Below are 12,312 nucleotides of genomic sequence, written 5' to 3'. Positions count from 1 at the left end.
GTGGTTCAAGGGTTGGACTCGATGATCTCTGAGGTCCCTTCCAACCCAGCCAATTCTATGATTCTATGATTCTATGAATGCAGACATATGGGAAGCCAGGCGTGGTTCCAGGTGTGAATCCGGAGTGAATTCGCATCATCCATTACACCAATGCAGCGAACCCAGAGCAACACCCGCATCCTCCCGGGGACCTTTCTGACCACACCTCCTCAGCAGGGATCCCCCAGACACTGAAGCTGGGGCAATGGGGGATGGAAAATCACCGAGTACAGCCAAGAACCCCAGAACCTCCTCCCCCGGGTGTCTGCGGGAAGCCAGGCTGCGGGGCTGGCGGGAGCCGCCATGGCCGCTGCGGGGGGGCAGGAACCTTAGAGGAGGAGGGGACACTGCCGATAAACTCCCGCAGTATCTCCCGCATTTCCTGCTCTGACACCAGGATGAAACCCCTCGTAAACCCGCACCCCAGCGCCATCGGCACCGCCCTCCCGCACCTCCTCCGGCACCGCCCTCCCGCATCGCCTCCCTCCCGCCTCCCGCACCTCCTCCGGCACCGCCTCCCTCCCGCCTCCCGCACCTCCTCCGGCACCGCCTCCCTCCCTCCTTCCGCACCTCCTCCCGCACCGCCGCCCTCCCGCCGTCCCGGGGCGCCCTTCGGCTGCCGCCGCCCCCGGACGGAGCCGCTCTGGAGCTTGCGGTGCTGGCGGGCATCGCGCCTGCGTCCCGGCGGTGATTCCCGGTACCGGTGGTCAGGCTGGGTTATCCCCGCTCCCTGGGAAGCTGGCAGCGCGGGCGGCGGGGCCCGAGCGACTGCGGGCGGAGGTTAGTCCGGGCGGGTTGCGGGCGAGTCGCGGCTCGTCACGGTTCGGGTGTTGCCGGTGGGTCGGGTCTGTTTGTCGGCGGTTCCGTCCGGTGTGTTGCCGATGTGTTGCCGCAAAGCAGGAGATGGGGGAAGACGGAGTGGGTCCGCCGGTTCTGTCGGGGCAGCGGGCCGGACCGGGCTCTCCAGAGGAGGTGGGGTCCCCTCCAGCAGCTCCTGTGTTGTGCTTTTGCCCCCCCTTTGGGTTCTGTGTCTGATTCCCGTCACTTCCAGAGATTCCCGTCACTTCCAGAGCTCCAAAGGCGAGCAGCCCGTGTCTGCCGCCCGTGGGATGCACTCTGGAAAAGCGATGGAAAGGTTTGGGGGATGTTCCGTGTCACGGAGGTTCCTAGCACCCCCCACCCCTTCCCAGGCTTGCGGGCTTTGCTGGGTGACTCAAAGGCTTGCTGCAGATGTGTAATCTTGGCTTTATCACAATTCGTTCTGTCCCGGTATCGGGAAGGAGAATGGACCTGGTGAAGTCCCTGAGCTGGAGCAGTGTTTTGTGTCAGTCCTTGCTGCCATACGGGATGTTTTTTACAAGTTTTTACACCCAAAAGCGTGGTCCCAGCAAGGGGCAATTTGTATTAACCCCAGGCTGAGGAATCTGCTACTTGTTGCATGCAGAAACCTGTTGAGGTTTTCAGCTCAAGCTTCCCAGTAAATAAATGCAACCTGAACTTTTCCCAGTGGGAGCTTTTTAAACACAGTAACTACATTTTTTTCCTGAAGAAGAATGTAGATGGGATAAATATGTGTTTTCCTGCTGGACAAACAGGATGTTTCCTTGCATTCTGAGCAAGAAAAATAGTCTGACAGTCAATTGCACAGCAGACAGCAAAGATGAGTAAAATAAGTGTGAATAAGACATTAAGTTGTCTCTATAATGTGCCAGCCAGCCTCTAATTCTGTGGTAGACGTTAACACAAGGGCTGTTAGGATGGGGTGGGTAACACATGAAAGTGACTGCACACAACACAAGCATGCAGCACGTACACAGAAATTATCTCAGATGCTCGTAGATGTTCCACTTTTAGCAGTTTCCTGCTAATCATGTTCTGATTCTGGAGACAGCTTTTAAAGCCTACCGTATGAGAAAATACAGGTATGATGGTGTCATCAGGTTAGACACCAGATTGCTGTCTTAGCATTTTTGTATCTAAAAGCTTCCCAAATGCTTCTGACTTAGAATCCCAGACTGGTTTGGATAGGAAGGGCCCTTAAAGCTCCCCCAGTGCCAACCCCTTTCCATGGGCAGGGACACCTCCCACCAGCCCAGGTTGCTCCAAGCCCCATCCAACCTGACCTGAGACACTGCCAGGGATGGGGCAGCCACAGCTTCCCTGGCAAACCTGGCAAAGGGGCTCAGCACAGAATGCTGAGCTTGGAAGAGACCTCCAAGCTCATCCAGCCCAACCTTGCACCAACACCACAGCCAACTCCTAACCCATGGCCTTAAGGACCAGCTCCAAATGCCTTTTCAATGCCTCCAGGGATGGGGACTCCACCACCCTCATCCCAAACAATTTCTTCCTCATCTCCAACCTCCATCTCCTCTCTCTCATTGGAAACCATTTCCCCTTCTCCTCTCCCTGCCCCCCCGTGTCCAAAGCCCTCCCCCAACTTTCTTGTAGCCCCTTCAGATATTGGAAGGTTGCTCTGAGCTCACCTGGGAGCCTCCTCTTCTCCAGGCTCAACAACCCCAATCCCTCAGCCTGGATTCCCAGGGAGCTGCTCAGCCCTCTGAGCATTTCAGTGGCTCTGCTCTGGACACCTTCCAGGAGCTCTGTGTCCTTCTGATGTTGGGCACTCCAGAACTGGACCCAGAACTCCAGGTGGGGTCTGACAGGAGCAGAGCAGAGGGGGAGAATCCCCTCCCTCAACCACTGTGCTGCTTTTGGTGCCTAAGTATGGATCTTTCCCAGAGCTCATCCTAAACCCTCTCTTTCTAATTCCTAGAGACAGGAGACACTTGATTCCATCATGACTGCATCAGCCAAATACAACTCCCGGGGTCCAGCCCTCATCCCAAGGATGAAAACCAAGCATCGCATCTACTACATCACCCTCTTTTCCATAGTCCTGCTTGGCCTGATTGCCACAGGAATGTTTCAGTTCTGGCCTCACTCTATCGAGTCCTCCAGTGACTGGACTGTTGAGAAACGTAGTGTCCATGATGTGCCTGTGGTCAAGCTTCCTGCTGACAGCCCCATTCCCGAGCGGGGAGACCTCAGCTGCAGGATGCACACCTGCTTTGATGTCTATCGCTGTGGCTTCAACCCCAAAAACAAGATCAAGGTGTACATCTACTCCTTGAAGAAGTACGTGGATGAGTATGGGATGCCAGTGAGCAACACCATTTCCAGGGAGTACAACGAGCTGCTGACTGCCATCTCTGACAGTGAGTTCTACACCGACGATGTCACCCGGGCCTGCATCTTTGTGCCATCCATCGATGTCCTCAATCAGAACACACTCCGGATCAAGGAGACAGCTCAGGCTCTGGCACAGTTATCCAGGTATTTGCTGAGACTTCAGCCCCCTGAATGCAAAGAACACAATGTGGAAAAATTGTCCAGCTTGGGTTAATGTAGAAAGGGAGGAGGCAGTGCCAGGGCTAAGGTTTGACAGAAGCTTTGAGGTTTCTGTCAGGGTTTAACACTGGCCCAGCAATTAAACCAAGTGACAGATGCTCTCTATTAATCTCTCTCTCCTCCCTGATAAAGAAAGGAGAGAGAATAAGGGAGAGAGACTGATGGGTTGGAAACTAAACTGCACAACTTTAGCGAAACAGTAATGATAAATAGGAAAAATTACTGAATATATACAAATATACAGGAAAATAGATACCATGTTCCCCCTCCTCTCCTCCCAGTAACTCTCACGTCACCACCGAGGCTGCAGGGCAGCCCTGGGAAAGTCCAGGCTGGAATCCTGGAGTCAGGAGCAGTCGGGAACTGGAGGCAGGAACACACAGATATGGGCTGGGATGGATCAGGAGCACAGGCAGAGGAATGGATGGAATCCTTCCAGGATGCCAAAGGAAACAGGGAACGGGTGAAGAAAGGGAAGCAAGAAGGGCAGGAAGCCAGAAGCTGGAAACTCTGGCTTGACCCTTGTGATCCCTCAAATTTATCCTGAGTATGAGGTGTATGGGATGGAATACTCTGTTTGGTCAGTTCTGGCATCTATCTTGTCCGTTCCTCCCCAAAGGAGGCTGCAGGTGGGACCTCTTTATTCCTTCTGGAGGGTAAAATGTTCCTCAGAGCTGAGCAGTGCCCTTGGCTCTGCTGTAACTATAACCATGGAGTGTTATCAGTCCCAGAAGCAGACCCTGTCTGAGAATCTTGCTGTTCATTTCAGCACGTGCAACTGCTTACAAGGGACTGAGCTGAAAGCAAAAGTACAAGACAGAAAATCACCTTTATCCTGGCCCAAACCAGGACAGGTTCCTTTCTAATTGTTGCCTGCTTCTTCTTTTGCTCCAGGTGGGATCGAGGCACAAATCACTTGCTCTTCAATATGCTGCCTGGAGGGCCACCAGATTATAACACTGCCCTAGATGTTCCTCGGGACAGGTATGTGTTTTGCTGGGTTTGAATGCATGGATCTGGGTTTAAAATGTCATTGAAGAAGCTCAGAAGTGTAGCTGCTAGCAAAGGACATGCTCCTTAAATTTTTCAAAGCTGGGAATATGACTTCCTCTCTTCTAAAGAAAGAGAACTAGACAAGAAACTGTCTTGTATAGAATGTGAAATATTCTGAATGAAGAATGTGTGCGTCTTGTATAGCTCCTGAAATCTGACAGCTTAGCCCCATCCTTAATTTTGTACATGGTGTGGCTGATGGTGTTGTTTCCCCCTAACTGTTGGGCTTGCTGTAAGGATGGAGAACCTTGAGGTTAGACCTGTATCTTGTGTGGTGCTGAACCTGAACACCACAGAATGTCCCATTTGATGCAAATTAGAAGTTCAAAGATCATTGTAGCTGCATCTTCCTGCTGGAAGTCAGATGCACCAAGGATATTTTAAAGCAGCTGCTCACCTTGACAAAACTCTGGTGGATTTCAGTGGTTTCTGTTACCTTAAGAGTTACACTGCATTAGTAAGGGACAGGTGCTCTTTGATACTCTTTGCCAAGTGTACTTTGGAAATATTTGCCAGAAATATTTGCTTTAAAGGTGTGAATGCTGAGCTCAGGTTTCACTTGCAGAATAGTTTACTTTTGGAAAAGGAAAGGAGTTTTTAAGGCAAAAAAAATTGGAATCAGAAGACAAACTTTCTTAGCTTAGACACAATTTCTGAATGTTTCTCCAAGCTCAGCCTGTACCTGTTTAGTTCTTCTGAGTTAGGTCCTGTGTAACCAGTCACTTTTTTCTGCCAGTTGTCAACAAAATCTTGCCTGAGATCTGGGATCTTTGCTAAGATGATTTTGTATGCAATGTATCTTGGTTTCTTTGCACCAAAGGTGATTTAAAACATCTTTCAATCCTAGAACTGAACATGTGGGGGTTTTTTTGCTGGAGATGTTCAAAGAGTAAGCTTCCTGATTGCAATTACATCCCTGTGAAGTAAAGCTGTTTTTACTTCTTCTATATATGAAATATTTTATGCATGTGGGCTAGCCTGAAGAGGGCAGTCAAGTTTCATTCTTACTCAACAAAACCTGTTAAACTATTAGTAAATATTTGTATTTTTAATCTTAAATTCCCTTTAGGAATAAGAAGTATAAATCTTTTATTTGACAGTTCTCTGTTTGATGGAAGGGACTGTTCTGGTACTGCCTATGCACGTGTCTGTCAGTACATTTATTAATTGAATGTAGTGGATTTTTCACACTCACAACTTTTTGTGAGTGTATGTGTCAAATGTCCTTTTCTATTTGGCCTTGGCTAAGGAGGCAGGAAATGTATTATTTTGGTAGGTGTTAGTTCTAAGAGTTTTGTCACGCTCTCATGGAAAGCTGAGTCATTTAAACGAAAAAAAAAAAACAAAAAAAAACCCTTTTTGATCTCCAGCCTTTCCAAAATGCCTCACCCTGCAGCTGTCCTGTCATTAGCTGTAAGACATGAGAGGCAATAACAGTGTTTGGAATGGAGAAAGGTGGAAACCCCTTTAGTTAGACTGTATTCAGCTGCATGAGGATGTCCAACAAGGACACTTGGTTGTCATGGCACAGGGTGAGAGGCTGTGGGCCAAAAGAAAGGCACATTGGCAGAGTTTGGTTGGTTTTGAATGACTGGTCTGAGCTCTTAGCACTCCAGAAAGACTGGATTTGTGGGATTTTGTGGATCACTTGTGAGTTAGGCAGGTGATATTTGTGAAATGTGGCCAGGGAGTGTGGTTTGCCTTCTCTGTTCAGCAGAGATCATCCATGGCTGAGTGGGTCATGAGGTTTGATAAAGTTGTGTTCTGCTGATGTGCTGCAGGGTGTTGTAATAATAAGACCTTATACACAAAGGAGCTTCCTGTTATGTATTATTTTTACATCTGGAGAAGTCTTTAGCTTGGGTACCTCACTCTAAAGGGTTGTTTGTTTATTAAATCTTGAAATCCAATTTCCAAAGACAGTGTAAAAACACTTGTTCCATAATTTTGAAGCTGGAAGTCTGCCTTGGGGGCATAGGGGATATGCTGCTGGTATTAGCTGCCAGGACATATATAATCTCCTGCCCTGAAACTTAAAAAATAAACTCTGTTATTTGCTAATAACTGCTATTGAATTTGGTACAGTGATGAGGATGAAAGGATTTATTTTGCAGAAGTGCTCTCTAGCAGTATAATTGCAAATACAAACTAAAATATTTTTTCCTTCTGCTTCACTTGATGACTTTGGTTTCAGTGACCTGTGAAGTTTGGCAGAAAACTGATGATGGTGGCAGCTGGGCAGGAACATTTTGAGTACAGAGCAGCTGGGGCAAGAAAGAGGGATCAGCATCTGAAAAGTTGCTCCAGAACAGGCTCATTCCTCACCGTGCAGCAATTTAAAGGCTGTTATCTTGAGTACATTAAGAGTTAATATCTCTGCTCCCTTCCTGCTCCACACACTGCAAATCTGAGTGGAGTTATTTAACTGGTGTTGGTTCCCTGGGGGTTTATTTAGGTTGAGGTCTGCCTGACACACACCTGCTTTCTCAAAGCTGATGAGGTGCTGTCATGTTTTCACCGGATCCAATTAAAACAATCTGGTTGTAGTTTCCCAATTACAGAGGGGTAAAAAAAAAAAAAAAAAAAAAAAAAAGAGAGAGGAGGGGGTTAAGGTTTGAACTGCAAGAACAGCAACATGCAAGCCAATTTTTCCTGCCTGCTTGAAACTGAGTTAATGTGGCTAAGACATGGAACGTGCAAGTTCAAGGGTGAGATCTAGCCAGAGCAGCCTTCTACGTGTCACCAAATGGAGGGGCATTGGGGGGGATTAAAGAAAAAATAATAATTTGGGACATAAATTCTCACTCAGCACATGCTTGATTGATCTTCTTGCTCTTGAGTTGATACCTGCTCCTTCCATGGGTTGCACGCTGAGGGGAAAGTAATAAAGAGCAAGTTGTTTGGATTTTGTGATTGCCATCCAGATGAAAGGTATGGCTAATCCACACCCTCTAAAAAGATCCTTTTCAAAGAACTTCTTCAAATGACACTCAGGGCTGCTTGCTTGGCTGGTGGAGTGAAGTTGCATGTATGGCAAAGTGTGGTGGTGGTGTTGGAATATGGAACAAGTGTGCTGGAGGTCAGTGCAAGAAGTAGAATATGCTGTGGGACATCTGATCTGACAGGTTGGGACCTGCTGGTATTTATTTAAGGTGCCATGTTCTGATGGGGAAAAAGTGGTGGGTCTTGGATGATGGTCAGGTGTAACAATCTTTGTGTAACAGATCTGGAAAAAATGCTTCTCCGAGCACTGTATTAAGGATTTCATCCAGTGATAGCTGAAAAAAAAATATTATCAGCTCATGGATAAAGTGCTTCTTTCAGTCTTACTCACCTTGGCTTTTTGTTCTGATGTGTTTGTTCTGTTTACTGATGAGAGATGTGCCTGGTCCAGTCTGAACTGTGGCAGTATGCAAGGTTGAGACAGTAAGGATTTCAGCTGTAATCAAAGCTGCTCAAAGGGCTACAGCTCCTCAAGATCCTTTCTCTAGTGCCAGGGGTAGTGGTACATTTGTGTTCTGCTTCTTTCCACAGAGAAGGAGGGAAACTGGAATTGGAGAAATCTATTTCTCTGTATTTTGTATTGTACCTTAAGCAGACTCAGTATCGCTGTGGCATTTTAGAGTAAAGCACACTCCCCTTCTTGGTGACAAAGGACTGCAAGTTTGGATTGCCAGGAAGCTGAACATGAGCCAGCAGTGTGCCCAGGTGGCCAAGAAGGCCAATGACATCCTGGCCTGGATCAGGAACAGCGTGGCCAGCAGGTCCAGGGAAGGGATTCTGCCCCTCGTAATCAGCCCTGGTGAGGCCACACCTCGAGTCCTGTGTCCAGTTCTGGGCCCCTCAGTTTAGGAAGGAGATTGAGGTGCTGGAGCAGGTCCAGAGAAGAGCAAGGAGGCTGTGAAGGGATCCAGCACAAGTCCTATGAGGTGAGGCTGAGGGAGCTGGGGGTGTTGAGGCTGGAGAAGAGGAGGCTCAGGGGAGACCTCATCACTCTCTATAACTCCCTGAAAGGAGGTTGGAGCCAGGGGGGGGTTGGTCTCTTTTCCCAGACAACTCTCAGCAGGACAAGAGGGCACGGTCTCAAGTTGTGCCAGGGGAGGTTTAGGTTGGATATTAGAAAGAATTTCTTTACAGAGAGGATGATCAGACATTGGAATGGGCTGCCCATGGAAGTAGTGGATTCTCCGTCCCTGGAGATATTTAAAAAGAGACTGGATGTGGCACTCAGTGCCATGGGCTGGGAACTGCAGCAGTAGTGGCTCAAGGGTTGGACTTGATGATCTCTGAGGTCCCTTCCAACCCAGCCAATTCTATGATTCTATGATCAGCTATTTGAGGAGTCTCACTAAAGAAATTGAATCTGAACTTCTTTTGGAAATAGGATGATGTATTTCTGGTGCCACCTGGTCACTGGAGCTGAAAATGCAACTGAAAAGCTGATGTTCTCTGCTAGCATATTTCAAAGAAACTGATTTTGGAAAGGAGATAGTAACAAACCTGTTTTCTTTCTTTTGAACACATTTTTGCTTATGTTTCTTAAAGCTCTTCTGCACAGCAAAAGGTTTTTCCCACTTAGGAAAAGCCACAGGGAATCAGGGGCATCCATCCTGCTGGGAGATAGCATCTTAATTCCTCAGGCTTTGGTGATTCCCACAGTGTCTCAAGCAGCCTGAAGTTAGGTTCAGGACATACAGATTTCTTGCTGCCACATTTTCTTTTTATAGCATTTTTCTTGTAACATAAAAATGAAATAAAATTCACTGGTTTGTATGATGATTTTGAAAATACAGTTGTAAATAATTCTTATTTTTCAGCCTGAAAAGTCCAGAGTCACTCTAAGCTCCTAAAATACTATGTTATTGTAGTATGGACTTGTATCTGAAATACAGCTTGTCTCTACCCTTTTGGGAGCTGTGCTGTCCCCTATTTTAGTGCAGGCACTGAGGAATATGTTAAGCAGTATAAATAATTAAGAATGTAAATGCAAAAATGCAAAAGATCAGGACTGCAGCAGATTAAATTTCTCTCTATAAAATGGTCCATTCCTCAGTGATCATCTGCAATTGTAAGAATTCTGTTGCCTAGATCCACTCTGTCAGTCATCCCAGTTCATGAAAACTAAGATGGACTGGAAAACTTCCCTTCCAGCATGCATCTTCTTGAGATTCTGCTAAGAAAAGTCAGGAAATTGTGTCTCAATAGTATATATACTAAAAGTTGCTTTCTTGTATTTTTCAGAGCTCTCCTGGCTGGGGGAGGCTTCTCCACATGGACTTACAGACAAGGCTACGATGTCAGTATTCCTGTTTACAGCCCTGTGTCTGGGGAAGTGGATCTGCCAGAAAGAGGACCAGGGTAAAGCAAAGAATTGTACCAGATATGTTCAATGCAGTTTTTAATATTGATGCTCATAAAATATAAACATATATTGTGTCCAGTTTTGGTCTCCACTGTACAAAAAGGATGAGGAGAGGCTGGAGAGGGTCCAGTGAAGAGCCATGAGGATGATCAGAGGAGTGGAGCACCTGGGATGTGAGAAGAGGCTGAGAAACTGTGTCTGTTCATCCTGGAGAAGAGAAGGCTCAGGGGAGACCTTCTGCTCATGTTCAGGACTTGCAGGGCAGCTCCAAAGCAGCTGGAGACTCCCTGTGTCCAAGGAGTCCCATGGACAAGACGAGGGGCAATGGGCACAAGGTGCTCCTGGGGAGATTCCATTGGAACACAAGAGGGAAATTTGTCCCCATGAGGACAGTCAGACCTTGGAATGGTCTCCCAGGGGAAGGGGGGGATTCCCTCACTTGGGAAAGTTGGAAGTCTCAGCTCCAGGGGGTGCTGGGACATCTCCTAGAAACAATAAGATGAGAAGGGTTGGACCAGGGCATTCTGGAGGTCCCTTCCCACCTCACATCCTGAGATTTTGTGATACTAACTTGGTGGTGGAGGATGGATAATTTAATGAGTTGCTTTTAATAGCTCTTGCTATTAAAATGGATGATGGTTCCAATGCTCATGGGTTTGGCTTATCTACCAGTGTGTGGTTTATCAATGAATTGAGAATTATTTTTTTTGAGTGATTCTGTTTTTCCCACTTCAGAAGCTCAGCTGTGAAATCTGACAGTGTTTTTAGTAGAATTCGATTCAGTAACTCCATAGAGTTGAGAAGGTATTTTGGATATAAATAAAAGTAGTTAGCAGGTTTGGTTTCTTTAGTCTAAGTGTAGCAGGGCAATTAATGTGGAGCAATAAACAAGCAATACCAACAGTTTTTTTTAGGATACTTAAAAGCAAAGGAAGTGATGCAGGGATGAAGGAAGTGTGCTGTGCCTCCACTGGGATTTTAAAGAAGGAATTTTAAGGATCAGCAGGAGTGCATCAGGTAGCATCAGCCAGTGCAAGCTTTGAGTGAGTAGCAGGAGGGCAGGAGCAAGGATGTGGTCTTAGCTTTGTGTTGCTTATTTATGCATTATTGATAAATCAGTTCAGAAGCTTTTGTGGTTCTGAAGTCCTTTCGAAGTGACATTGAATGTCTGGAAGAGGTGAAGCCTGTAAATACAGTTCTGAAGGGAAAAAAAATGATTGCAGGATGAATCTGAAGGAGGTTTGTGTGGTTAGGTCATGAAAAAGAAGGAGAGCTGGTTTGGTCATGGTGGTAGCTACATCAGAGCTTAGAATAGTGATTTTTAAAAATTTTATTTTTTAAAAGTAATAGAATAAGACTCAAACACAAAGAAACCCCCTAATCCTTGTAGTTGGAAGTAAAGCAAGTGGGAAATAAAGCCCTAATTTTAGTAGGTAATGTAATTTTTTATTAAAATGAGCTGTTTTGTAACGTGATGGTATCTGCAGTCCATTCCTGTCTTCTGAACAAGACACATTTTAATTGGTTATGAAAGATTGCTCTTTTATATTTTATAAGACTCTTATGATAATGTTTCACTGTAGCAAGGCCTTACCCCTGTTATGGATTAAAAGATGGGCAGAGGGAAGCAAGGGGGGTAAATGACATCTCCACTGATGATGAAATTTAGAAATGTGGAAATTTGAGGTCCTTTTTCCTGACAGCATCCTGGAAGGGATATCAATTATTAAAGTTAAAAACTATGATTTGAAAGGGCACTGCCACTACCAGACACAAAAGTTCATGAACTTCAGCTTCCTGTCTGGAAAGCACAAAGGTGAGGATGAGGATGATGATGAGGAAGCTTTGGCATGTAGAAAATCAAGTGTAAAGAGAAATGCAAGCATGTTATTCATGTCAGTATGGCCAGCCAAATGCTAGGTTGGGGTTTTGGGGGGGCTAAGAGAAGCTGTTCCATGGGAGCTGATGCAGTGTGGGATCTGTTTTCTCAGTTTTTTATTTTTTTCTGAGGCCAGGCTGTAGTCTCTGGAGTACCATCTAGTGGCCAGTGCTGAGGAGAAGGTACCCACGGGTTCCTTTGCATTTAGGGGGGAGTAGGACAAGGGGACAATGCTCAGAATCCCAGCTCACCTGTCATGGGATGATGGCAGTTTCAAGGGAAAAATTGGGTTTAAGCATATACACAAAACTGCTTAAATTTTTCAGGTTATCTGTCTTTATTATCACTCATCTGCAGAAGTATTTCCTTTTTTTTTGTTTTCTTAAGTCAAATCCGTTCTTATAAAGCTTAACTGAGGGGTTTTTGTTTGCTCTCCTTTTTAGTTGGATTGTTTAAAATATTTCAAATCCACTTCTGCTATAAATCTCTATTCTCTAGAGAATATAGATATCTTATATATTGGCTGCAAGTTGGTAGCAGCTGGAAGCTTGGGGAAAAAAGTGTTAAA

The 12,312-nt window shown here is 46.1% G+C and overlaps 1 protein-coding gene across 2 annotated transcripts in view; it reads left to right on the top strand.

The window, feature by feature from the left end:
• The first annotated feature begins 616 nt into the window (after positions 1–616).
• EXT2 (exostosin glycosyltransferase 2) overlaps positions 617–12,312 on the top strand; it is a 79,007-nt gene continuing 67,311 nt past the window's right edge. The window contains exons 1-4 of one of the 2 annotated variants that reach the window (XM_030452231.1): positions 617–819; positions 2,816–3,375; positions 4,345–4,434; positions 9,745–9,861. In XM_030452231.1, the coding sequence (XP_030308091.1) occupies positions 2,840–3,375; positions 4,345–4,434; positions 9,745–9,861 (743 nt within the window). In that variant the 5' untranslated portion in view covers positions 617–819; positions 2,816–2,839. The remainder of the gene's footprint in view (positions 820–2,815; positions 3,376–4,344; positions 4,435–9,744; positions 9,862–12,312) is intronic. The other variant, XM_030452232.1, reaches the window with a different exon arrangement.

Source organism: Calypte anna, chromosome 5A (genome assembly GCF_003957555.1).
Source record: "Calypte anna isolate BGI_N300 chromosome 5A, bCalAnn1_v1.p, whole genome shotgun sequence".
Lineage (NCBI taxonomy): Eukaryota > Metazoa > Chordata > Aves > Apodiformes > Trochilidae > Calypte > Calypte anna.
This window is presented reverse-complemented; position numbering and strand designations above follow the sequence as displayed.